Source organism: Bacillus rossius, chromosome 17, assembly GCF_032445375.1.
Source record: "Bacillus rossius redtenbacheri isolate Brsri chromosome 17, Brsri_v3, whole genome shotgun sequence".
Taxonomy (NCBI): domain Eukaryota; kingdom Metazoa; phylum Arthropoda; class Insecta; order Phasmatodea; family Bacillidae; genus Bacillus; species Bacillus rossius.
In genome coordinates this window covers 30,432,329-30,459,545 of record NC_086344.1, presented here as the reverse complement: position 1 = coordinate 30,459,545, position 27,217 = coordinate 30,432,329, and the positions used below count along the sequence as shown (strand labels likewise).

At 37.0% G+C, this 27,217-nt stretch overlaps 3 protein-coding genes across 8 annotated transcripts in view; 1 reads left to right on the top strand and 2 right to left on the bottom strand.

Annotated features, from left to right (window-relative positions):
• The window catches only part of LOC134540940 (rho GTPase-activating protein Graf), a 189,710-nt gene extending 188,215 nt beyond the window's left edge, over window positions 1-1,495 (bottom strand). For 2 of the 5 annotated variants that reach the window (XR_010076533.1, XM_063384024.1), the window contains exon 1: window positions 1,148-1,495. Coding sequence is in view for 4 of the 5 variants with exons in the window: in XM_063384024.1 (XP_063240094.1) it covers window positions 1,148-1,307 (160 nt within the window). In the remaining variant the exon portion in view is untranslated. The remainder of the gene's footprint in view (window positions 1-1,147) is intronic. The other 3 variants (XM_063384021.1, XM_063384023.1, XM_063384025.1) reach the window with 2 other exon arrangements.
• A 4,591-nt stretch (window positions 1,496-6,086) lies between these two features.
• On the top strand, window positions 6,087-26,229 carry LOC134540699 (protein SLC31A2-like). 2 transcript variants are annotated; one of them, XM_063383578.1, is made up of 6 exons: window positions 6,087-6,418; window positions 11,168-11,401; window positions 18,302-18,467; window positions 20,870-21,006; window positions 23,343-23,402; window positions 25,928-26,229. In XM_063383578.1, the coding sequence occupies exons 2-6, from the start codon at window positions 11,379-11,381 to the stop codon at window positions 26,118-26,120; spliced, it is 579 nt and encodes a 192-aa protein (XP_063239648.1). In that variant the 5' UTR covers window positions 6,087-6,418; window positions 11,168-11,378; the 3' UTR covers window positions 26,121-26,229. The 2 variants fall into 2 exon arrangements, with proteins under 2 accessions (XP_063239648.1, XP_063239649.1); XM_063383579.1 differs by lacking the exons at window positions 6,087-6,418; window positions 11,168-11,401 and adding an exon at window positions 17,444-17,769.
• Window positions 6,751-9,693, bottom strand: LOC134540779 (uncharacterized). The gene is made up of 2 exons (XM_063383695.1): window positions 9,475-9,693; window positions 6,751-9,162 (listed from the first exon to the last, which is right to left on the bottom strand). Exon 2 carries the CDS (start codon window positions 8,732-8,734, stop codon window positions 7,259-7,261), a length of 1,476 nt encoding a protein of 491 aa, XP_063239765.1. The 5' UTR covers window positions 8,735-9,162; window positions 9,475-9,693; the 3' UTR covers window positions 6,751-7,258.
• Window positions 26,230-27,217: the final 988 nt, after the last annotated feature.

The following is a 27,217-nucleotide window of genomic DNA, read 5'->3' as shown; positions in this document are numbered from 1 at the left end:
TTTGCATAATTAGCTGGCAAAGTTCAATTTTTAAACATTTGGATCCATTTTAAATTAATTTCAGAAAAAAAATTATTTAACTTTATTTAGCATTTTAAAATCATACAAATTCTACGTAAATTACATACATATTTTCGAAAAAAATTAAACCGTATCACGTAGAAGACAAAAAAATTGTTAAACCTAAACAGTTATAGTTTTACACCTATTCAATTTTTTTTCCTTATATATACTGCACAAAAACGTTAAAAATGCAACTTTACCAGCTAATTATGAAAAAAAAATTATACGATATATATATTTTTTTTCTGTTCATTTTGAGTAAGTTCAGCCACTCAAAAAGTCGGCAAGTTTAACAGTGTATAACGTAAACACAAATAATGACCTGCAACGGGATATACACCATAAGGGTATATACAACGCACTCTACTAAGTATTATACGATGATACGATCTCGGAATTTGTAGCGTGTAGCAATTGTATCGGAGTCTCATTGGCGAGCGGTTGCCCATACTGAACACTCGTTCTGAATTCATCACATTTTCACAAAAAATCTACTGTGCCTGTCTTCATTTTTTTTTTTTTTTTTTTTTTGAGGGAATGAGACCCTATAGCGTCCTTCGTAAAACAGTGTAGCAAATAAAGCCAAAATTTATTCACGAATACCGGATTCTGGGGGTTATGGTCGGGCGATAATTCACACTACAATGGGACACCAAATTATGGTATCCAAAACATATCTTACTAATTACATTATAGAATTTTGTTTCATTTCCAATAATGACTACGTTTAGAATTGTAAACAGTTTCTTTTTCAGACCTGCCCTGACAATAAAACATTTCATTTGATGTAAAGGCAAGTGATGTATATTGCCTCCAAACGTACGCATTAATTAAATGAGATGTAATAATTAAGTCTTTTAAGCTCCTGATACAATATAATAAAATAGTTTCAATAATAGGAACTACAGATAATCTAGCTTTTTATATCTAAGTCGCGTTTCTCTACAACAGGTAAATATTCAGAGTTAAATACTCTCACACATAGGGATTCATTACTAAATAATCTTGCACATTAAATAACAAAGTAGGATCATATTTGATCTATGTTAATGCCGTGTTATTAGTGCAAATAAAAGATACTTACTTTTTGCAGCACGCAAAAGTTCCTTCACTTCCTTGATAAGTCCCTTGATCTGTTGACTTGTTTTTTCCAGCTCTTTTTCATGAGAATGGAGTTTCTCACGAAAATATGGGCTGTCCGTCAAACAATCCGTAAACTCAAGAGGTTGTAATCCCACACCCATGATAACGTTATAAAGTTTCCATTCACTATTTACTAAAACATAACCTATCAAAACCAACTGTTAACTCACTCCACACTAGACGACTAACATAACTTCTGCATCATGACAGCAACATCAACCGCAGCACCAGAAGCAGATATCGTAATAGGAACATCATGTGAAAATGGTAAAAAATACGTGAGACAAGTGATTGCAGCGAACCTGGCGGTTTAGAATGTACCTACGTTTTTAAGTGCGTAAAACCAGATACAGTAGTGGCATCTAACGGTGCAGAATAGAAAATAACTTAAATAGCTAGAAAGCAAGTGCAATAACGTGTCTCGAACTTCGACAATGCTATTTGGCCAGAATTTTCCATATTATTGTCTAATTCACGGCTAATTTCATAATTATATGATAGTAGTATCAAGAAACTTAAACATAAATCCAGGGTCATAGAACAGGTTAACCAAAGATATACAACAATCCATTCCGAATCAGCAATCGTGCGTTTTTTTACCACTCTTAAAATCTAAAATAAACACGTAAAAATATTAATTTTAAGAAGTACTTTTAATTTGGTACACATTTCGTTAGGTCAGCTACAATTAAAATACTTTAAAATAAGGTGGTTGCTCAGGTTAGGATAGCTAAAAATGAAAATCATAAAATGAATGAATAGTTTGGTAAGATTAGATTAGATTAGCTACATTAAAATTACTGTAAAATAAATTTAATGGAAGTTAAAGAGTTACCAATTTAAAACAAAGCTAACTTAGCATAGGTATGGTAGTGAGTTCAAAGCACATACTTTTATTCCAAGGTACCGTATCTTGTTCGTGCAGCAGTAAATACACATTATGGTATTAAGATAAAGTAATTTGCTGTTTCTTCAATATTGTTGAAGTTATATTAGAGAAAGGTTTTTAGTAATTTTAAGCATCTTAGTTTACTCAACTTCGGAGGTTTTCAGCACACAGTTGAATGTGGGATGGAATAGTATGTTTAGAGTGCATATGCACCTTTTTTCAATATATATTGATGTGGTCCTGATTTCAATTAGTATGTAAATTGTTCTCTAGTCTGTAGGTTTGAGATAGGGTTGACGCCGACCGCCAATCCTCCTCTATGTCGCATAGACCGCTATGCCTCATCAACGTCTCCTAAAGGCGTGTGCACCGAACGCGCTCGTGCGCGCAGCAAAGTGTAGTTCGTGCGACGAGGTGAACGCCATGCAACGAGTGCTGCGCCGGCGGAAGGATCCGGCCGGGTGTGGCATATCCCTCCACCGCACTACAACAAAGTAATTTATGTTTATTTTTTCACAGGTTTTATTAAACATTATTTTTCATTAATTAATATTTCAGTCCTGGCAAAATCATGTTTCACTGTGCGATTTGTCCCGAACCTGGCCGGTTCAGTTTCCCGCGAAATTCACACGATTCCGCGGGAGGGCTGGCGGGGGAGGGGGGTCGCGCGCGGTGACACCGGCAGTGTCCTACAGGAGCTCCGACAGGCCGGCAGCCTGCGCGCAACGCGGAACCATCAACCTTTTCTTTCACCGACATGTAGTTTTCAATAGTGTAATATCTTTTCAAACTTTTACGTACAGTTCCGCAGTCGGCCTCTATCTACCATGAGGTATTTAACTTAAGTAATTCAGTGCTCCAAGATGAGTGTTCTGCATAATACGTAAGTACTGTGGGGAGTCTACGACACTTTACGTCGGTGCTTCACGCCCCAACTTAGCTTACCGGCTACTTAGTTTTGGCCCGCACGGGGCAGCCAGAAGGCGACACGTGCCACCGAACGTAATAACGAATCAGTCCCTGGGACACATCTAGGTATCACATAGAGTCGCCGGAGACACTGGACTACGTGCAACTAGCCCAGTTTATTAAGTGTTAGGTAGTAGTGAAGTGTATTGTTCGTCAAGATATCGTTCGTCATGTTAGAGTGTATTTTTGTTACTGTCGCATCACGTGTACAAGTCCGCCCCTCACGTGCATTAAAATCGTGAGCCGCCACTGAGGAAGTGAGCTGCGCGTGTGACTAGGGCCTACGTGCAACTAGCCCAGTTTATTAAGTGTTAGGTAGTAGTGAAGTGTATCGTTCGTCATGTTAGAGTGTATTTTTGTAACATTCGCATCACGTGTACAAGTCCGCCCCTCACGCGCATTAAAATCGTGAGCCGCCACTGAGGAAGTGAGCTGCGCGTGTGACTAGTCGCATCGGGAAAACCGTTACGGCCAGAACGGGCAGCACCCTGTATAGGGCTGTGCCGTAATAAATTCATCAAGTATCTTCCAGAAACTTTGTGTTATTCTTCAGGCGTCCCGAGTGGCCATAACAGCTCGGGGGGCCCTACTGCGTTAACCCCTACCTCTAGCCACAAGGCCGAACCTTCCCTGAGATCTCGAACCCAAGCAAAAATCACGTAAAAATCATAGGAGGTAGCGGGGATGGCGTCAGGGTGTAAGGAATGAGTTTATGATTAAATTTATTTTAAGAATTTTGGAAGTAAACATGGTTCTGTTAAACTCTTTGTAAGTAGCTGGAGGAGATCATTGCTAAAGATGATCAGTGTACAATGGTCAAACAGAGGCTGCGAACACATTAGACTTGAACTTAAGTGATGAACTCTTTTTGTTTAATTTGTAATGGTGTGATCGTCCTCAAGAATTTGCAATATTCTACGACCATGTAATTATATTAAAATTTGTTTAATGATGTAATTTTTCATGTTTTGTATAAAATTATAGTATTAAGGTTCACCAGGAGATGAGTATTGTAGGTTTATGCATGTTCAATCAGATAGAGAAATGATTGGCTTTGAATGTAACGAAAACCATTATACTTATTATGTTGAATGTAACACATTGAAGGTTCACAACACTATACTTTAAGTTAGTAACAAACTATTGCACTTGCTGTTCTTTTCGTAAGCCTGACGTCGTCCGGCCGAAGGCCGCATTAAGCCCGACCTGCAACCGCCAGCATCTGACCCCGCTAACGGAATGCACCCCTAGCCAAACCAACCTGAGTCAGGCAAGCCTCCCAACTCTAAGGTAAAACTGTTGCCACAGCACTTAACCACCATACCGATTGACCCCCACACCTAATTATTAGACGCCACTCACCAGTGATTTTTATATAATTTCCCAACCCCGTCTGACGAAAGTGCGACGCAGGAGTGCCCAGGTCACTCCCGCGGGAACGTGTTAATCTATGAGCGTGAGTGTCCCCCTTACGGCCTTCCGCCTTAATCAAGTGTAGTGTTATGTCTGCCAAATTAGGCCTCCACGTTTTTACGCATAAGCAATCACTAGAGTAGTCAACAAGTGACAAACATTCTCTACCGTGACTTTGGATTTTCAAATATAATTTTACGTACAACCAAGTAGGGAAGTTCAGGATAGATTTCAAGCCGCGTACCTGGCGGAGCACACGGGGGCAGAGTACCCACGACTCATCACCAACGGCCTAGTGTCCCACTAGCCTGGCGTCCCCCCGGACAACAACAGCACCGCGATGCCCGTAGCACCCATCAGGTACTTCCCGGGTCTTCTACAGAGGCTGGGTGATGGCATTTTTAATTTCTAGAAAAGTGGCTTTGCTTCAGAAATGCCAGTGTTTCAACCAATTAACAAAATTTTTCAACCATATACAGCACATATGCTATAAGCAGAAATTAAAATTAAATCCTCAATGTTTAAATCGTAAGTAAACAAAGTGAGTAAATAAATGTTAAAGTTTAAAATTTAATGTTCGTATCGTTACTGTAGTAAGGTGTTTGCAAGCACAGTAGGGATGAATAGAAGAAAATGCAAAAATTAATTACACAAAATGCAGTTATTCAGGTTCACCTAAAAGACTGTGAAATGTAGATTACTCTCAAACAGCTATTACCATTTTTTTTTGAACCAGGGAACTCTATAAACGACTTTTCTTTTGGCGGAACCCCGACTCTTTCAAAGAAATTTATTTGAGAACAATTGTGCTTGCTTCACATGACAGTCGTTCAGACTCACAGAAACCTAGGGTTCTGTGGAATACCTTTTGGGAACTGCTGCTCTAGAATACACACCAACTTCATAGACATATTCCTCCATGATGATTAGTGATGTGTTAGGCCATTTTTCCTTAGATAATCTTTGCGCCATATTGGTAAGACGTTCAAAACATTTACTGATGTTATAGTGCTTTCCACTGTGGAAACAGTTTTAAACGACTATTTTCACAAGAGAAACTGATTGGGCGTAACAATATGGCAATGACAAGCTTAAAAATGCGACTTGAAATACGTCATATCATACCATCTTGTAACAATTTCTAAGGGCACGGTTATACGGGACCCTGAACTACTTCAGGTCAAGATGTTTAAGTAAACACGTTTACTACAAACGCGAAAGTGTACGGTTACACGGTAGTTGTTGAAAAGTCTGTTTAGCTCTAAAACCGATTGTCTGTCAAAGAATGACTCTGTTGATCTTCTCTATTTTGTATCCAGAAAACGGGGGATTTTCTCACTTGTCTATACAGGATTATCTGCATTTGGTCGTTGGCTGATTGGCTGGAGACCATAACAAAAAAAAAAAAAAAAAAAAAAAGGATTACCTGCAGAAATGGAATGTGTTTTCATATTGCTCAATATTTTTTTACAAATCGGGAATTCAAACAACCTGCACAGTAATATTTTTTAAACTTTTTTATTATTTTTTGAGCGAGAGTACCTATCTCAGTTTTAAGATAATTAAGGTCAGAATCAATTAAAAAAAAAGTACTATATATAATTACCTGTTGATATTTTTTTGTTGCATTCGGTAAAATATTACTCTAACTTGTGCCAGGAATACTTTCCATTTTGAATTTCTGCAAAGGACTGTTTATATTCTAAACAGCCAATCAGAGGCTAATGTAGAAGATTTGTCGATCTGAACTACTTTGCCAACCTGTTTAAGTTAAATGGGAAATGGCCTCGAACGAAACATGTTCAGACTGTGTAACCACAATCAACAGCTGAACATGTTCACCTGAAGTAGTTCAGACTCCCGCGTAACCACGCCATAACTTAAAGTGGCTATTCATCACCTTCAAGTGATAATTTTCATGAACACTTTGAGATTCATAAAGTACGAAAAAATTCTGTCAAAGTATACTTAATATACTTTATATATTAAAAAATTTGAGTGTGCATGTTTACAAAAATCTTTGACATGAATTTTTTTTAAATTTAAATTGTTTAATGTTTTAAGGTTTTATTGTACCATAACGTTTTTAATTTTCTCCACTTATATATCTACTAACTAATAAATTGTCAGTATTATTTATATTTTCATTAATTGAAGTAGAATTCTCAAAGTTTATTTATAATGGAAAAATTTTTAAGAGGGTTTAGGTTATAACGGAATAGGTACCGTAAAATGGGGTGAATAGGAACAGTTTCCAACTTCAAGCACAAAAAAGTAACTTTATTCACAAACATATATAAATAAATTTATGCCAGAAACTTAGGTCCTTCCTTCTTCTTGCAATACCATAAGCAACAAGTGTTCTTTAAAAATTCCTTTTGTTAGTTATTAATTTTTTTAACGGTGTTCCCATTCACCCCACAAAGAGGGGTGAATAGGAACAACAATTTGAATTCATCTTTGTTCATATTCAAACATTAGTAGGGCAAATAGGAACAGGTTGTAATTGTTAGACATGAACGGGAACACACTATTAATTGAATATAAAACATTTTAATACGAAAATACAATTTTTTATGAAATTTCAACTTATAAATACACAAAATATACCCTTTTCATTTTACATCATCATAAGTGTTACGAAAAATATTGTTAATACTTAGAAAGAAATACATTTTCTACTGAGTAAATCATACAACTTCAGAAATGCACATTGGTACCTACCAGTTCTCTCCACATAAAGAGAGAATTCTTATTTGAAGAACAGTAAGCTAACTGTATCTAATACAGAAAAAGATCACTGAGATCATTTTTAAAACTAATCATATTTTTGAATCTGGAAGATGCCTTTTCTGTGTCACTAAGTTGTAATTTTGTGACAATGTCTTCGGAACTGAAAAATGCCTCTTCATCTGTTGGGAAAAATCTACATGTTTGAGGGTTCCTTTTGTAAAAGACTCCTACGTAACCATCATCTTCTGGATGCATTACTTTGCAGACATAGAGTCTGAAGACATTCTTTGATTTCCCGTACACTTTAACCACCAAATAGTCTCCTGGATGATGAACACTTGTCGATACCGGTGTGACATGACTAACATGAGTTCCCAAACGTGGTTCCTCTTCAGAATTTGTTTGCAATGTGTACTCATCACTTTCTTGTACACAATAATCTGAGTCATCAGATGATGATGATTCTGTGATTACTGGAATTTTGGTCTTCTTTGTGGGGGCCCCTCCAGCAAGCTTTCTACCATTTGTTTCTAGTCCTGAGGGTCCTGGTTCAGACACAACTGCAGATTCTTCAAAGTCTTTCACCTCCATACTTTTGCCAGGAATAACCGTAACTCTTCTTCTCTTCTGTCGGGTTTTGGGAGAGTCAGACTGCCGTAAGCTCTTCAACAGCTCTTTAAAAGTACTGTCTATGGCTTGCACTGCTGGGGACTGTTGAGTTGATTGAGTTTCGTTCTGGGCGCTGCTGTCAATGCTTGGTAACATCTGAAGGACTTTGTTCCGACATAAAGGCACAATGCCACACTTTCTGAAACCAGATCGTACATTGTCTTCTTTAAGTGTGCTAACCAACTTCTTTAACAAGCCAGGAAATTTGTCTTTGGGTACAGATGCCTCATTTCGGCCTGGTCCCTTCTTCCATTCTTCCAAGATTTGACGCCATGAATTCTTCATGGGTCTGAAGAACGCAACATCGAGAGGTTGTGTGAGGTGTGTAGAGTTTGTGGGTAAAAATATGAATTTGATGTTGTTAATGTTGCAGAGCTGTATGATGTCAACTGACAGATGAGAAGCTAAATTGTCCCCAATCAAGTATTTTGTCCCATCAAGTTTCTTCAAATAGGGTATGGCGATTGTCTCCACCCAATCACTGAAACAAAAACTATCGAACCAACCAGATTTGGTACGGTTGTATCTTGAGTTTTGTGGTCCACCTACCCTCCAACTGTCGTACAAATGTTGTGCTCTGTACACGACATAGGGAGGCAAGATTTTCCCATCTCCACTTGCCGCGAACATGACTGAAATGGAAGCTTTGGAAGAGTTCAATACACGTTCAGGGTATTTACAACCCCGCCTGAAAATTAATTTACGCTTTCCAGGATCATCACTCAAATTGGTTTCATCGAAATTGATGATATGAGTAGGGGAAACATTCATCAACTCTTTCTCCAGTTCATCAAAGTATTTAGATATGACATCATGTGACACTGCTGCCCTGGCCCTTTTAATATTCTGGCACATCCGAGCTGACAGAGCTTCTTTATGACGCTCTAAAAATGAATAAACAAAATCGCGACCAGGTGTATTGTCTTTGAATCTGGGCACATTCTTTCCCTGTCGCTCAAGAAAATCTTTTACAATTAATCGCAAGGTAAGCGAATCTAGGGGATATCCCCATTCAGCACACACTTGGAGACGATCAACCAATATTTTCTCTTCCTCCTCACTTAAAACTGTCTGTCCACCTTTTTTTTTATTTTATCTCCTTTCTTAACGTGTCTGTGCAACACTGTCGTTGGAATGTTGTATTTTTGTGAGCACTTTCTATAAGAAAGACCATTTTGAATGTGCGTAACAGCCAACTTGAGAATATGTGGTGGGCAATCTGCATGCTTACGCTCAGTAACTGGTTGATATTTTCGTGGCATTGTTTAGGCACACGTCATAATCTGCAACAAAAACAAAATACAAACTGGTACGTAATATCGGGAATATATTTCAGAGTATATATTTTTACTCTATGTTAAGGAAACAACCTACAAACATGTTCTATACAGAGTGGGGTGAATAGGAACACTCTTCTTCAGTGTTCCTATTCACCCCACAGTTACATAAACATAACCTCACAAAAACAAAATGTTAGCATCACATGTTTGAAAAGAAAAAGTATATATATATACATAAGAAAAATTTTAAATAGACCTTAGGTTAACACAAAATAAGTTACATTAAAGGTATATAAAGTGTAGTATTATACTTACAGATGAAGTTTTGGGGAATAAATATTTCATAGAATCTAGAGCACAAAATTTACAGCTGTGTTATTTGTTACTCAGTGGTACCAACAGTGTAAAATATAATTTCTCATCTTAGTATCATGTTAGCAAACTGACAAAAAATTAACTCAGACATTGCACTGCAATTATGCTTCACATGATTTTTTTTATATTTACATGAAGTTTTGTTCCTTTCCACCCCACTGTTCCTATTCACCCCATTTTACAGTACTCTCATAGAGGTTACATGATACCCAGATTATAATCTGTGTGTGATAGTAGCCTACATAAATTGACAATGTATGCTGTGACACTGTTGTGATAGTGTAAAGCCTTAATAATACCGCGCTAGCATAGATCTATGGTCGGATGCCAAGGAAAGGGTTGGTGGTGGGTTGGGGTGGGGGAGGGGGGGTTGGGCTCTCCGTAATGGTGTCCCTGGCAAGCCATGGGTTTAAAATTGAAAGAAGGTATTGGGGATATATAAAGATGCAATAAAGTTTTGATTAAGACTGTAGACAATATAATAAAAAACAAAATTTTCAATTACGCTACGGTACTGGTCGATGATAAGCCTTCACATTTTGTGGCAAATGTCAAGCCCAGGATTGCATGCGAAGGAAAAAATAAATCTGAAACTTAATAGTGCATGTTTATACTTCCTAATTATTTTTTATATAATTTTGAAAAGGCATTGCATCATTTCCAAACTTTTTGGTACCTACCTAATTGAAGTTTTACAGTTTCGTTATGTTGGTTCAATTAAAAATACTTAAAAATATTGTGGTAGTTTAGCAAACTTTAAAATTTGTTTTTAGTAATTAATTATTATGATTACCTACCCTAACATAACCAATATTCCACATTATTTGACAATAGTTTACAATGTTTTACAGTTTTAAAACACTGATCAAGATATCAGAGAGTTGGTGGTTTACGAAAAGCATTTAAGAACTCGTCGAGGGTGGACGAGTATTTTTGTTTCTGTACTTTAGTTTTTAAACTGTATTTTTTTGAAGAGTGAAAATACCTAAAACAGAATAGGTAATTTTTACCCATGACACTCGGTAGAGATTCTTGAAAGCAGTCAAGGGACTTACATTACACCTTTGTCTTCATTTCTCAGAAATATAATTCTGTGGCCACCACTCAAACACCAACTTGACGAGATACCGCATTAGAAGAACCTGCGAGAGTGTATTACTAACAGATACACCCGCTAGCATGGGCGTCGCAACCGGGGGGGACGGGGGGGGGGGGGGACACATCCCCCCCAATAATAAAAGTCTTCAATTTCATCCCCTCCAATAATATATTTAGTTTCGTAGTTTCTCCTGATGTTTAAATTAATGATTTTGTGTGGATATAGCACCAGCAGATATGTTAACAGTGTTTTTACAAATTTGTTCTCTGAAAATATTTTTTATAAATAATAAATTATATTTTGCAACCAACTATAATTAGAATATTTCGGAAAGAAAAATGCCTAAAAACCACCTTTTTGCACCTTCAAACCCCAAATTTTCCCGGGGGAGGACCCCCCCATCCCCCACTTTTTTTCCAAGGGATGGATATTCCTCAAACAACTAAATCAATTGAAGTCCCCCCCAAAAATATATCCTTGCGACGCCCATGCCCGCTAGGACTCTGTTAATTGGTTTGCTTGAACGCGTTCCAGTTCCAACTGTTCTCGGAGCACATTGTGGGCACCGCTACGAGGACGCCTCGGAGGAAGAAGCGCCTGAAGAGGTGGAGCGTCCTGAACCTGTCGGAGAGCTACGACCAGCTGCGATGGAGTCTCGCTTCCGTGGAGTCTCTGCCCCAGCTCCGGAACACGAAGGACGAGATCCTGGCGCTGCTCCGCTAGTTCGTCGAGCTGAGGCGACCCCATGTCCCTCGAGCCGGCTCCGGAGTGAGTGGCTCAGCCTTCGGCAGTAGCGCATCCAGAGAGGGGGGGGGGGCTAAGGGGCTCAAGCCCCCTCCAAAAGCATCTGGGTCCACTATTGTTTTAGTGTTTGCCTTGATAACGCCTAGCCTCAGCTGGGTCAAGCCCCTCCCAAACCAAAATCCTGGATCCGCCACTGGCCTTCGGCCATGTTGCTTTAGGCCCTGCCGCACCATCAGTCATTTGTCTCCCTCCAACCATATTCGACTACAGAGTTGGAAAGTAGTACTGGATGGAAAATGGCTTCAATATTTCCTCCGTCAAATAAATTAGGATAAATAATCTCAAATACATGTCTCAAATCATGTCACGTTATCAAATATTTTAATTTTCGGTTCCGAGATATCCCAATCTTTTCAGTTTTAATCTCAATTTCGAGATTAAATTGTGCACCACTGCGATTGTCGGGATTTTCGAACCTGTGAGCTGTTTGTGCATGTAAAAATTTTTTTTCAAAATATGCATAAAATTTAACTTGCAAATAATATTCATTACATAATGAAATGAATGTTAGGTGATATTTTAAAGTGGCAGAAACATTTCCATTTTGGAATACGCGCGGTCGACGGCAGGGCGGGCCGTGTGGGCTATTGCAGCGCTGCCTAGCCCAGTGCACCCTGGCCAGGCTGTCCACAGTTAGTACTTTTATAAGTTTTTTTAGTGGTCTAGTACATTTACGCTCAGATCTAGTGCAGTAGAACCCTGTTATAATGTTCCTGCATATAATGTTTTCCTGCTTATAATGTCATATTTTTAAAGTCCCAATATTTCCCCCATAAGGACAATGTATTTATTTTCTGCATATAATGTTCATAAATAGTGTAATTTCCTGCTTATAATGTTTGCTTTCTAAAATTCAATAAATGAGGGAAAAATTGTTTTAAAACCAAATTATTCCAACACTTACGATAAAAAGTTTCCTTTATGTATGTTTATGTTTACAATCACTGCCATACAATACATGAAGTTTGTTAAAATACAATTTTATGCAATATACTGAAGGTACACAATGTTCATAGTTACGTGTCAGTTGGCACCCTTAGTCAACTCTTCTCTTCCTTGCCATTCCAGTGGGTATTCAGATGCACGTACATAGTCCTACGATATTTAAGTTACCAACCATTGAGCGAGGGCATAACTAAAGGTGTTTTCTATTGCTTACAAATAATTTTTTTTTTCATTCATACGTAGGAATCCCAAAATTAAACATTTTCAGGTGGCAATGGAGTATATGTTTTCACTCTTAATGTTGTCATCATGAATCGTGAGACAATTTTACAAATAAGTGGCTGTGTATCTTTAAAGACAAACAAAATTTAACCAGGGAACAAGACGAAGTAGAAAAATTGTGGGCTTGTTTCAGAAAATTCATGGTTCAAGTATACTATCTTTGGTTTTAACATTAAAGTTGTTTACATAGCTTGGTGAGTCCATTGGTACAAAGCTCGAACATTGTTAAGTGCTAAATTTGAGATTTCCTGCTTATAACGTTTTCCTGCTTATAATGTTTTTTTCTTGTGCTCCCTTGAAAAACATTATAACAGGGTTCTACGGTACTGTATAGAAGTCGCGAGTGGATAGGATTTACTCTACATTTTTCAGGAGCGTACGATGAGCAGCTTGGGAACTTCACCGCTGCAGTGCGCTGCCGTAACGTCCTGTATCGTCTTAGGTTGTTATTTGCACGTCAGAGCGCAGCACTGTCGCCCGCTGTCTTTCCCCCGCACCCCCCTACCACTCATTAACTGCAGCTGAAGGTCGTTCAACAGGAGGGGGAAGGGGTGTTTGAAGAGTTCGACACTTGTCCGCTAGGGACCACCACAAGTCGATGCCCTAGGGATGGTGGCGATTGCGGCGGTGAATTAACCAACTACCTCAAACCATATTAGAAATTTTAACCTGGGCTGGCGACTTCTATACAGTATATATATTCAAAGCTTATACCAACCCTGATATCACAGAACTCTCATTAATACAAAACATTTTAACAGTCCCTAGAATTTACATAGGAATTATAGTTCATATTAGCTTTTTTAATACAAATGTATGGACATTACGTATTACAAAATTGTTTTTTTTTTTTGTTCCAAAGGTAAAACAATTACACGTAGTGATGGATGGTTAGTACAAATATTCCAGAATAATGTGAAGTTCCAACTAAAATAATGCTGATGCCATCATTGCTTTGGTTCATTGTAGGTTGGGGAAAAATAGTTAAGAAATTACGTACTTTTCCAAAATGATGGTATGTCTTTTTGTACGTAGTTTCTGAACTTTTGGTTTTTTTCTTTCGTCTTAGTCCCTGTAAAAGTAGTGGAGTACCAAATATGTTTTTGAGTTACAGGTGTAGTCAGCCTTAAATTGGTGTTTCTTTTTCCCTAAAAAAAAAGTACATTTGATGCTGTATGAAATTGTGTGAAGTTTGTTTGAAGTATATACTATTTTTTTTTACATGTGTCGTGTGTATTAAATGAAAAAAATTTGTAACTTTATTTGAATTTGATTCAGAAATAATACAAAAATTGTGATTAAATTTTGTAATAGCGTGGTTAATACAAACCTCGGTATTGCAAAGAGATCAAATTACATTAAAGTTATATAAAATTTTTTTTTATTAACTTGGCCTCAAAAAATTTCGAAATTGGTTAACAGGGCATTAGTAGGATGTAACGATTTTGGTTGTATTGTAAGGGTTATCTTAGCAGCACAATCGGGACCTTATGTGTGACGTGCTCACCAACAGGCAAACTGACTTTTACGGTGGTCAAGACACATACAGACCTGAGACAATGTAATCACTGCAAGTATGTGGACGCGCTCTCTCTCTCTCTCTCTCTCTACCCCCCCCCCCCCCCCCCGTAGGCCAAGAACAGGCAAGCACAACCCGAGGGAAAGTCCACAGCATCTGGGTGCATCTGCAACTGGCCAACACATACGAAGGCAAACATACCACACATTTTCAGTGATCACAACAGACAAGCACTAAAATAACAAAAATAATTAAGATTTAGATGAACAAAAGAACAGCAAAATGTATACGAATTTCATTTTGCACTATATACGAAAGTGTATAAATTTGAAATATAATATGTTAAAAAAAGAACAGACTATACAAAGAACAGACAAAATACATGTAAACACTATGAAATTTAAAATAATGATCTGCTAGGTATTAAATGTTTGTTTAATAAAGTACATAAATTTTGTAACAAAAATATATTGAGAATCAGGTAGCATGACTGTGATGTAGAGGCCCAGAAAGGAATCTGAAATATTTCAAATCTTCGCAATATGAAAACAGTTGACTTCACCCAGTGCATAGTAACAAACATATTGTTTTTTTTTTTTATGATTACTGAACATGAGCAGTATCTGCTGCTTATCAAAGCTTATCACGACTGTGCACACAAAAGAAAGTGATTACTGTTTATCAGCAGTGTTTCTAGTGTGAGATTATTCAACAATAAAGTTTATATTTATAACCAACAGTAAAGTCTGATTATCAACTTACTATCTGAATAAAATTGAAGAACTGTATTCTTTGTCAGAACAATTTAATATTCTTTCTGTCAAACATAGGACTAATTTGCTATGTATGTTTGTGTACAGATAAACTATAATTCATTCCATAACATAAAACATTCATAGCTCATAAAACAGAAAATATTGTATTACCAACCAAACACTATAATCTAAGTAGCACAGAAGTCAAAAACACTACTTTCGAAAAGATTTTTGAAAATGAACATGTGAACAAGTTATAAAAGCTTTTTTTTCAGAATGTGCTCTTTAAAACTCAACATAATTTAAAAATTAATTCCCCAAACATTGGGGCTGTGTGCATTAAAATACAGTATGTCCATAAAATAATATCCCAGTTATAAATTTTAACAGTATCAACTGTAAGAGTTGAAAAGTTTTGGTTAAATATCACAAAGAATAACACAAATCAGTTTTAGATAAGTTACACAAAATGGCAACTCCTGAGAGTAAAGCTTTTTGTGTTATGCAGTTTCCTAAGAGTGAATCTGTAATTTCATTCAGTGGCGTAGCCAGGATTTGTGTATGGGGGGTGTTAAGAAGCATGCCCCCCCCCCCAGCCCCCCGTATTAAAGCGGGGGGTCCGGGGGTCCTCCCCCAGGAAAATTTTGATTTTAAGGTGTAAAATATTGCTATTTTAGCAGTTTTCGGTACTTAAATTTAAATATTGTAATGGTAAAAATTTTATTAATTTTAATATGAAATTTGTTTGAGTGATGAATAAGAAATTAATTAAAGATTTGGGGCTAAGGGGGGGGGGGGGTTAACCCCTACACCCCCCCCCCCCCCTCCCTGGCTAAGCCCCTGATTTCAGTCCTCCCCATTGGAATCTCTTTGTGTGAGAGTGATTGAAAGTCAAGTTCCTGGCCGTTGGATTGGTCGTAATGGTCGAGACGACAGAGCTCTTTTCCGCTGGCCTCCACGTTCACCTGACATAACGCCGTGCCTTTCTTTTTTCTCTTTTGGGGCTTTATAAAAGATTGTGTCTACGTTCAGCTGCTACCTAATGATATGCCAAAGCTGAGGCACAGAATTGAAGAGGTATTGCTTCCATTACTCCGGACGTGTTAAGCAAAGTGTGGGAAAAATCGGACATCAGGTTGGCTGTGGGCTGTATAACTGAAGATGCACATATTGGACGTTTGTAAGATAAACTAAGTTAGTTTACCTTCACATTTATATATGATTTGTTGTAAATAGTCTAAATTAAACTGTTGTTATATACCATTGAAACTGGGAAATTCTTTTATGGACATCCTATATTTAATGTAAAAATAAAATAAAAGTTGCTATAAAACTTACTTTGTGATAGTAGGTTTTTAAGGTCAACGCAACATTATTGGAGGGCAATTTGATGACAGTAGAGTCGTATTTATTAATAAAAACCCATGATTTCATGCATTCGAAAGTATTAACAGGAAAGAAGAAGTGGGCCAAGTAGGAGATGGGATGGGAAAGCAGGGATGTAGTGACAGATGGCTCTTGTGTGCATCTTCACCTAAGGGTGAGCCAGAACCACCTTGATTTCCCTACTAATGAGAGTTTAATCTGTAGCTTGCAGTGTGCATTTAAATGGGAATTTACTCTCTCTCTCTCTATCTCTCCAATGCACGATATCTTGTTTCAGTGTACTCTATGGCCAGATATATGCCATAGCGCACAAAAGTTTTATTTATACACAGTGAAAATTTAGAACCGGAATTTTCGGTAATATATTTTATTATTGTATTCATCAAGTGCGTCATTTGATAATATTCAATTTTACAACTAATGAGAAGTAACTGAAACAGGCCCATCTTGGTTTAAAAACTTTTATCAACAAATTTTGTTATACCATTTTAATAAACAAAACTTTGGCTCCTTTTGAGCATAGCACATATTTAATGAAATGCCTTGTTAGTACAAGTTTCTCCTGTGAAATAATAATGTGTGTATAGAATTGCAATATTTTTCTTTCATTCAGAATGACTACAGCTGCAATAATACTGTCAATGAACACTATTTTATGGTCTTATAAAAATCAACAAATATAAAATTAAAAAAAAAATTAAAACAATAATGGATGTATAGAGAAAAAAAAAAAGATTTTTCAATTTAGCGAGCCAGGTATTATCAGTCTGGCAACAGTAACAGAACTATACCAGTGGGTTGAAAGCAGGAGCACCCAGAGAAACCTCCACTGGCAAAAAATCCGGGTCTGACCCTGCAGGGGAACAAACCCGGGTCGTCCTGTTGGGAGGTCACGCGCTCCGATCCCTCGATTGGCCGACACTATCGCCAACGCGCGTTCTTACAAAGAACGATCATTCGACGTTTTCAGAACGCTGAATTTTGCGACGTACCTCGAACGAACTCTTCCTTGTGCACTTACAATTAAGTCGTACTGTGACGGCTACAAAGAAAAGATAACCGGAATTCTTTTTATTTATTTTTTTTCTCTCACGGTCAATCAACCTTATCTTGAAATACCCGACGTTTGCGGGCATTCTCTCGGATCCCAAGTGGCCCGGCGCGGCTTGGAGAGCGCAGAACGGTCGTAGGAACGAAAGCGGGGCTTCACAGCGTGTGAAGTGGCCGTCGAGCGAGATAGCTCGCGACCGTCGTCTGCGAGGCCGCGAGAACACCTCCTGTCCGGCCCGACGATCGCGCAAGGTACAGACGAGTACAAGTCAGTGGCGACCTACTGCTTTGAACTGAGTAGGCTCGCTCCCCGTGAGACGCGAAACAGTCTCCGGGACCAGAGACGGGTATCGAGAGGAGACGAAACCTACGTTGCAACTTCAACATTTACATTGGTACGTTTGCTAGCTACACTAGACTCCCGCTCGTCCGGACATAAACCAATATTATTTTACTTGTATTAATTATTATAAATAATTATACATTAATATTATACTTATAACGTAAGATTTGTTACCACACATTAAAATCCCAAAAAAAAAGTAATTAAATTAAAATGAAAAAAAAAAAAAAATGAAATTAAGACATTCTTAATATTTGTAAAAGTGTGACTGAAAGAGTTTACAAAACAAAACATCTTGGTTATAAAATTCATTACTTAATTTTTAATCAATTTTGGAAAGAGATATTGTAAACATTAGCTGGGCTGTAACTGCAAACTTGATTATTTTCAACCTATCACATAACTTGTTAAGGTTTCCTATTAGTTTCATTAGCAATAGACTTATAATTCTCATCAGGGTAAACCCAAGCATTATAAATAAATCTCGAAACTCAACCCAACTCGACGGTCCTGCGAATGAACCCTGTGTAAGTGTTCTGTTATGAAAAGCTAAAAAATTATTTGTGAAATATTGAAATGCATAGGTGCGGAACCCCTGCAACCATGGAGTCTGTCATGGCGACGATGGATCCCTGCATGATAATGGGTGGAAATACAATGGGACCATGCAACAAAACCACAACTGCACCGGCCATGCCAGGAATGGGCACGACTGCATCCGCTATGCCGGGAATGAACATGGCGACAATGGTAAGAGCATCGGTTATATCATCATATTGCCAACAAAAGTCACACAAAGTTTGCAGACTTTTGACCGACTAATCTTTGTCCGCATTGAAAAAAATTATTCCGAAATTTCGGAGGGTAGCGCAGTCGCAGTGTTCAGGGGAGTTCGCTACCTGGAGCTACCAGACCGAAGTATTGTACGCTGACGCAGCTAAATCCACGAGACTAGTCGGTGAAACTTGCTAGGATATTGTTTTGAAATACGCACACCTAGTTCTCAGTTGTGAGCGTGTGAGACAGGGCCGGATTCAGGGGAGGGCAACCGGGGCGAAAGCCCCGGGGCCTCCACAAACGGAGGGTCCCCACAATAGAGACTTCGGGGAAAAAAAATCTTTCAAATTCCGACAAGTAAACACCTGTAAACATTTTTTCCTTTCATATTATTTTTTCGCTGTTTTACCTTTACCTACAGTACTGTGCACATACATGATTATATTATTGTTAAATATTAACAGAAATATTCATTTACACTAAAATTTATTTTCATATAATTCTTGTCTCCGATTTTATTTATGTATGTTTTTTTTAAATACTAAGAGAATCTACTTGATTTCACAATAAACTATTTATTGGAAAACTCGACTGAAAAAAAATTGTTCATTTTATTTGTAAAATAATTTGGGGCCAGGGGGCCTCCGCTCCTCTGTTGCCCCGAGGCCTCCGGACCTCTAAATCCGGCCCTGGTGCGAGAGAAACCTAAGTGCTCGTTACGAGAAGAATAGACCCAACTTTTTCTCCAACTACCGTCTACTTCTTGATAGTCTGGCACCCAACGGTCCAGAATGCCTGATGGTCCAGCAACAGCGAGACACGTACGGACTTACGGAAACTCTGCAAACTTAAGCTTGAAAAATTAGAATTTTTTTTAGCCGAGATCAAAAAAAACAAACCCTTTGAAAGTACGCGACTAAGTGGCAGTCGGAAGATCTCCGCACAGCTCGGGGTTAGCTGGGTTCGCGAAACAAATGGTCGATGCACTTGGTGTTTCTTCAGAAGCTATTTGGTTTCGGCCTGTTTTTGTGTTCGAACGTTAATCCTCACGTTCCTACCATACAACATTCGCTGCCAGGCACCATCTTCCGAATGTATTTGCTCTAAAACTTGATGTTTAGCGATCACAGGAGATACCACCAGATAATCCAGAGTTTCCAGTGGTAGTGACATCTGCTTGTCCCAGACGTACCTGACTGTCCGACATCTACCGTACTTCCCTTAAAGTGTAATTTCCGACAAGTGCGAACGTGGCGTGGCTTTTAAACACATGCCCTTAAACAGCGAGAAAACTTACGCCTTGAATACACTTGGCGAGTCAACTAGCTACTCACTTGAGAATCCACAAGCAGCCAAAAACCACCTCGATCAATACGATTACACCAACTCGCAGCTCGCTCGCCGTCGCCGTGTTTTGATTGGTCTTAAAGTATGAAACTGGTAACGAACGAAACGTACTAAGTACATGTGCAAAACACTGCTTACTGGCCAAAGTCTAAAACATAAGACTACAAAATCCATACAACACAGAGTTTTTTTTTTAAATTTACGTGTCTGAAATGACATATTAGAGTTTTATAGGATCTGTCGAAAATCAAAGGACATTTAAGGACCTTTAAGTAATGAAAATAAAACCAATAATAAACTCGGGACTTTTAAAGGAATTTAAGATAGAAAACATTGCATCATGCACGAATAATGAGACTACTAAAACTATAATAGAATTTGAAAGACTTGACAAAATTCGATGGGGTTGGTTTTGTCAGGTAAAAATTTTCATTATGGAAATCTGAAAGTACAAAAATAATAATGATTAAAAAAAAGTTTTTTTTTAAAAATAAAATAAGGGCTTGAAACAAATAAAAATTAACAAATATGAAAAAAAAAATTGGCCATATAATTATTATAACGACATAAGAAAAATCTCTATGCAAATATTATAAACAAAAAAAATTTCAATTTTAAACTTATTTAAACATCCTATCATGCAATTGTAAAAGAAAACAACCATTGAAATAATTTTATTATAAGATTTGGTTACCATAAGAGGTTTTTGTTATATGATTTTAATGATCATAGTCAAATTTGTTGGTTTATTTTTTTTTATTTCAAGGACTTAGTTTATAAAGAACTGTTTGCAATTTTTTTTTTTAACTTTAACACTGTATTGATGATTTCTGTACATTCAGGTCTCGGTAATGAAAATAGCTGGCTGACTATTGCATTCTGTTAAGCGTTATTGTTTTTATATTCTCGTCATTTGTTCACAATGTGACCTTTCCTATCATCTTATAATTAAAAAATAACTGTGTGGTGGGAGGGGGTGTAAGAGGGGGAGAGAAGAGGAGAGATTATTTCTTGTTTCTATCTTCCAGGCTGACTACTTCCACTGGGGTTATAATGAAACCATACTCTTCCAGTTTTGGAAAATAGACTCACTCATAGGACTCATCCTGTCAATGGTAATCATATTCGCTGCTGGGTTTTTGTACGAAGGCCTGAAAACATTCAGGTAGGTGAAGCATGAAGAAACAATCACTAAGGTCAAGTATAGATAAGAGCAATCATTGTAAACAGATCCTTATCTTCCGTGTAAGTTTTGGTATTCACAGATAGCAATGTGTCGCAGTTGTGTAGCAATTTCCTTATTTTTTGGGGTCTGAAGTCCTAACCTTGAAGTTTTAACCTTTCAGAGCTCAGAGTCAAAGTAACATTTTTAAATGGAATATAATAATCAAAAATAATTTGTAAGAAACATAAAGGATGGACAAGATTTTATGGTTTGAATTGAATGTTGGTTAAATGCTGTTTAATTTTAATGAATTAACTTGCATTTCAGTGTATTTAAATGCTTACAGTGATATTTCATTTTTATTAGAATTCACTATACATTCTTGTCCTTAATAATTGAAAAAAAATGATCCAACTGGTCAGTGAAATGGAAGACTGACAAACATCTTCAAGACTGGCTGATGAACAATTTTTTTTTTACTAATCCTAATGTGGAAGTGTCAACACTTTATTTACGCTTAGTTACACTCATTATAATATTAAAAATCTGTGCTATGGAGGTAAAGAGAAGAGGCCACTGATTGGCCAAACCAAATAGGCCAACCGGGATAAAGGAAGACTCTGATTGGCTCACAGCTAAACCCAATCAGGAAACACTCCCCCTCTCAGGCGAGAGTATTAAAAGGCAGCAGATAACTGCTCCCTGATGATGGCGACTGCAATGTCGACCGAAACGTCGGTGATGTGTTCGCCTTCCGGCGCGGCTACAACCCAGAAGCCAAGCTACTTTTGTGACATGATGTTCTTTACCACCAGGGTACACAAAAATTTCTTTTTCTCAATGTTGAAGAAATACATATATATTTTTTTGACGTGATAACGTCTTATAAATTGATGAACGCCGGCTGCACGGAAAAAAATTGTCACGTTCCGCCTCAGCCGAGCTTGCAAGAACTGGCCAACCACCGTGCGAGAAAATCTTCTATAATATCAAACAGGTTAAGGCGGGCTTTATAACTAATTTTTCGTGATTATATTTTAAAAAATTATTTAAATTAGATTTGCATAAACTGTAAATAATATTTGAAAATTAAAAAGTACCTATGCAATTTTTTGTCAATGTTTTTCTTATGACGTTATCACGTAAAATTATCGCCTGTGAACCGACTTTACAGACAACCCCCCCCCCCCCCCCCCTTTTTTTTTTTAAAATTATTAACTAACTGATGTACCCACACTTCACTACTTCAGTCCACAGGCAGAAGACTTTTCACTGCTCATATATGTACCCCTCCTTGTAGGTATGCCACTGCCACACATTGAACATAAAAAAATCAAATTTTTGAAATTCAACTTGTGAAACTTACGAAGGAAAAAAAAATTGTTGGAACTAAGATGACAGGATGAAATATACAACAGATCCAATTTCGGATCCAACAGTTTTTAAGGGCATTCTAATTTTAAATCTCTTCAACCAATACCATGCCAATATGATGGCAAAGCTAATTATAGAAAAACTGGATTATGAATAAAGCATCAACAATGCACTAACTAGCTGTTGCCAGGGGATCATCAGAAAAATGTGGTCGGAAATCACTATATAAAAAAATATACACATTAACAAAAAAAAAAAAAATTTTGGAAAAATAGTTTAGAACCTAATGCGGAGGCCGAAATGTAGTTTAACATAGGTCCAGAAATTCTTCTGTTTACAGCTAGTGTGTCGTCGGCTGTGAACAATGAGATACATTCTGGAATGCCGTATCTGTAGGGACATGAGTTTTATGGTAAATTGCAATAAAAATTAAGTTACACCTTCTATACATGCCAGTATACACCGTAACACCAAATGTAATCAATCAAAATTTCAGTAAAATTGCATAAATGTTTTCCTTAAACATATAAAAAAAAATCACTAATGTTTTGCAAGGGATACCTACTGCTTTGCTTATCACATAACTTTTACCTTATACAGATTCTGGAAATACTTAATTAGAATACATATTTTGTTCCAAGTAAATATGCACCTAATTCATAAATGGTCATTTTAAAAACAAAATCATAAAATCTTGTCTCTTCATATCTGCAAGGTACATAAACGACCATGCCTGAATCTGCAACATGCAAACATTAGCCATTATGGCATTCTACATAACGAGGCTCCAGTGTATCTCAGCATTCACGGTAGCAGCAATAAACTGTACACAGTAATCATACTAACCATTTCAAACCAAAAATTGCCAGTCATAAATATGAACTAAGCATTACTTCATGATGAGTTGTTCCCTTGTACCTTGAATGTCATTTTAACAGAGGCTTGTTTATCTTTTTTTTTAGGGACATCGTTGTACACAAAAGTTTCATTTCAAGGAAGAAAAAAAATGGAAACAGAGTCAGGTAACAATAAAAACAGCAACTTATGGCTTCTTCTAATACTCCATTAAACCAAGGAATCACCAATGTTGATATTTTTTATGATTTTACATTTCTTAAAACCTAAAATTAGTAAGTAATATTTTGAAGTTAAAAACTCCAAATTTTACACATTTCCAAATTCATACATTTCTCATAAAGTAGTTTTATGTAAATACGACCATTAGGCTATAATGTGTGTACCTATCAATTAAAATATCTTCAAATTATTTGCATACTGACTGCTTATCAATTGCAATTGTGTTTCACTATTAATGTTAAGAAGGGCACAATGGAAAGACAAGGGAAAATATTGCAAACAGCAACCACCATTAAGTTATGTCATGTGCTCTATCGGAGTTAGTCTTACGAAACCAGCTGAATGAATGAATGACTGTGATTCATTGTAAATTTAATTATACTTAAATTTCTTTATTTTTAAAAATTAAAGAATTAGTTTTTATAACAATTACTTCTCCAGGATGTAAAGCAATTTCATGATTTCTTCAGGACCTTTCAATAAAATTTATGTAAAAACTTTTTACACATGCATAAGAAAATTTTTTTTTTACACAATATGAAACAGACCTACTATTCACAGAATTTTCCCGGTTTTTATGTTGGAAAGAAAACCAAAACCTATTAAGACATATTTTCCACATAATTTAAGTAAACAATATACAAGTACTTAATGTACAACCAAAAACCAAGGTAAAGTGGCAAAAAAAAATTAACTCTGCAAAAGTCTACTGGAAATTAAAATTTAAGAGTTCTCCAGTTCCAAACTTATTCATTTAATAAAAAAAAAATTATTTTAGCTGAACTTTAAAAATAAGTTGTTGTAAATCTGCATTTCTGCACCAGATACTATCAGAACCTTTAAATACTAATTTTCAAGTTTTCACCATTAAATAGTGTAAAAATTACAAGGTTCGTACCCTCTTGTGCAATCAAAAAATTAAGGAATTTTCAAGGGACTTTTTTACTTTAGTTTACCACTATCAAGAAGTATAAAAAACTATTTGTTGTATTACAAAATCCTTCAAGAAAATAACAATGTTAAGTGGTTAATTCACAAAAAAAAATATTTTCTTTGGTTAGTTTATTTTTTACTGTCCAGAATTATCTCTGGAACACACATCTAACACAAGCATAGGGTCTATATATCTAATTGTAGCCCTAAAATTTAATTTGATCGCTAATTACATTTATGTAGTTATAACAAGAGGTTTTCTGTTCTTCTCTTTTTCTTTGTTTATTATTTTGTGTTGTATGTAGTTAATAATGTTTGTGGTGTTTATTGTATTTGTTGTGGTGGTTATGTTTAAGTGTTCGTTACCACTAACATGTGGTACTCTTGCCTTCGTGTGTTGGCCACATGCGGTTATTTTACACCTGCTATGGCAGCGGTAACAGGGGTTCCGTGAGTCAGGACGAATATCAGATAAAGCAGGCACAGTTATTGTCAAATAACTTCCTTTGAAGTGTGTCGGGGGGTTCCGCCTACAAAAGTCGATCACAGTGTTCCCTGGCCGGAAAAAAAAAATTGGTAACCGCTGTGCTATGGTGTCGACGAGGTTGGTTGGGAGCACATATGTTTGTCGTGCCCACCATCCGAGTCTAACGACTGTCGTGGGCATGTCGCAGTTTAAAAAAAAAAATTAAAATTTAATTATGTTAATGGTCACAGGGGCAGCCTACGATTCACGCCAAGTATTCGACATGCCCGAAGATTACCGAATACCTGCCTTCGGGTGACTTCGGAATTCTTTTGTTTGGGTGAAAAAATTCATTTTTTTATTTTGCCGTGTGTTCGTGAATGCCTAATTAAAATGATGGAATAGGTCAGGTCAGTTACATTATAATTACTTTCAAACTAAGCGGACATTAAAAATATATGAATTATTTTTAATGTTTGTTTAGTTTTAAAGTATTTATAATGTAACTGACCTGACCTAACAAACCAAGACAAAGGATGAACAGTAGGCATTCACGTAATTTTTTTTTACTTATTACTTGCGCAACAATATCCAAACAACAAATAAATCTTAAGTTAATTACATCACATTTTAATTTTTTGACATTGCAAGATGAATGTAAAAGATAAGAATGTTCGTATATTTACTTAAGTATTAGTCTTAGATTTTATGGCTTGATTTGTATTATTGTTATGAAACTTCCTACCTTTTTTTGTTTATGTCCGGCATTTAAAACAGACGTTTTTTCACCTAAACAAAAGAATTCCGAAGACACCCGAAGGCAAGTATTCGGTAATGTTCGGGCATGTCGAATACTCGGCGTGAATCGTAGGCTGCCCACGGTCACAGTTGTCCGGTGCACGACACAGCCCTGCGCTTACGAGGCGACGACCGCGGTAGATTCGCCAGCGAGCGTCGCACGTTTATCCCGCCTCTCACTAACACACACACACACCCCCCCGACTAGGCAAGATCCTTAGTTTCATCCCGAGGAAAAAAAATAAATAAAAACCAATCTCTCTCTGGTTGCAGGCTGTCCCTGTTCTTCGAGTGGAGGTACGTGCTCCTGTCCGTGCTTCACGGAGTTCTCCTGTCGCTCGGCTACTCCTTCATGCTGATATACATGACCTTCAACGCGTGGCTGGGGGGAGCCCTCGTTGTCGGAATGTCTGTCGGCTATTTCTTCTTCGGGTGGTTATGCCCCGGGATGGAAGAAGGCTGTTAGCGGCGCGGAACCGGACTGTTGACTGCTCGGAACAGTGTGTGGTACAACCCAGGGCAACGTGGACAGCACTGATTTCAGCTTCTTTCAATAAAAAAATAAATAAAAAAAATTATTTACATCATTTACCCCCTAGTTTATAAGCTACCTTCACTCTACCCCGAAATTCTCGTACTTATTGATATTGTAATATTATACGGTTTAAAGCTGTTACGAACAACTGTTCCTTAAAATAAATGGTTTTGTTATAACTTATAAGGTTATAACCCTTTACTTAAAAAAAAGTATTACACAACAGAATTTACAAAAATAAAAACTTCACCGAAACATTCAGTTTCAAAAACGAAATTGGACTAAAAATCAAACCATAAACTCTGGTCTCTAATTATTAGACACAAGAGGGGTGAAGATGAGAGCATTTTGAAAAATCCCATCTGCATACAGAAACATTTAACATTTTCCCTACTTAACCAAAAATCCAGTTTAACCTTCACTCAGAATCTAGTAACTACCTAATCATGTATTGTCCACCTGGAAGAAAAGAAAAAATATTGGTATAGAACAGTATGAATTTAATTGCCAGTTCAACAAAATTTTACTGAAAATAGAAGACCTTGAAATTCTAACACCTATTTTCAAGATTATCTGGAGAAATGCAAATAAAAAAAACATTACACCATATAAAACCATAACGTACCAAAATACAACTACAGTAGACTCCCAATTTCTGAGTGCAGATTATCCGGTTTGCGGGTTAACCTTGGCATTCATTATCTTACTTCATCTTTTTTTACTTTTTAATTTTTTTTCCAGTGCATGAAATCCAATGAAATTAATTAGTAATGCAACAAATGTGACCAAACATGGAACAATATTTTGCTCTTTCCTCAATGGTTATTCGCTTCCTTCATTGTATATTTATTTCCGACGATGCCCAAGTTTCAGCCAACGTTATATTCAGCCATCCTGCATGTCATAGTGTGTCAACTCGAGAGAGAAGCCAGAAGATTTCAGGGCTAGTTTTCCTCGCACCTACTAGGATGCGCTAGTGGCAAATCATACCAGAAACACATCTAGCACACAAGTCAGGAATTAATGTT

What these genes read in the sequence shown, in the direction of transcription:
- LOC134540779 (XM_063383695.1), bottom strand. Translation starts at nt 8,734, where the DNA reads ATGTGCCAGAATATTAAAAGGGCCAGGGCAGCAGTGTCACATGATGTC.
- LOC134540699 (XM_063383578.1), top strand. Translation starts at nt 11,379, where the DNA reads ATGTCCCTCGAGCCGGCTCCGGA. An exon ending in TCCCTCGAGCCGGCTCCGGA is followed by an intron (nt 11,402 to 18,301) that starts GTGAGTGGCTCA and finishes TGAAATGCATAG; the next exon opens with GTGCGGAACCCCTGCAACCA. An exon ending in GAAGGCCTGAAAACATTCAG is followed by an intron (nt 21,007 to 23,342) that starts GTAGGTGAAGCA and finishes CTTTTTTTTTAG; the next exon opens with GGACATCGTTGTACACAAAA.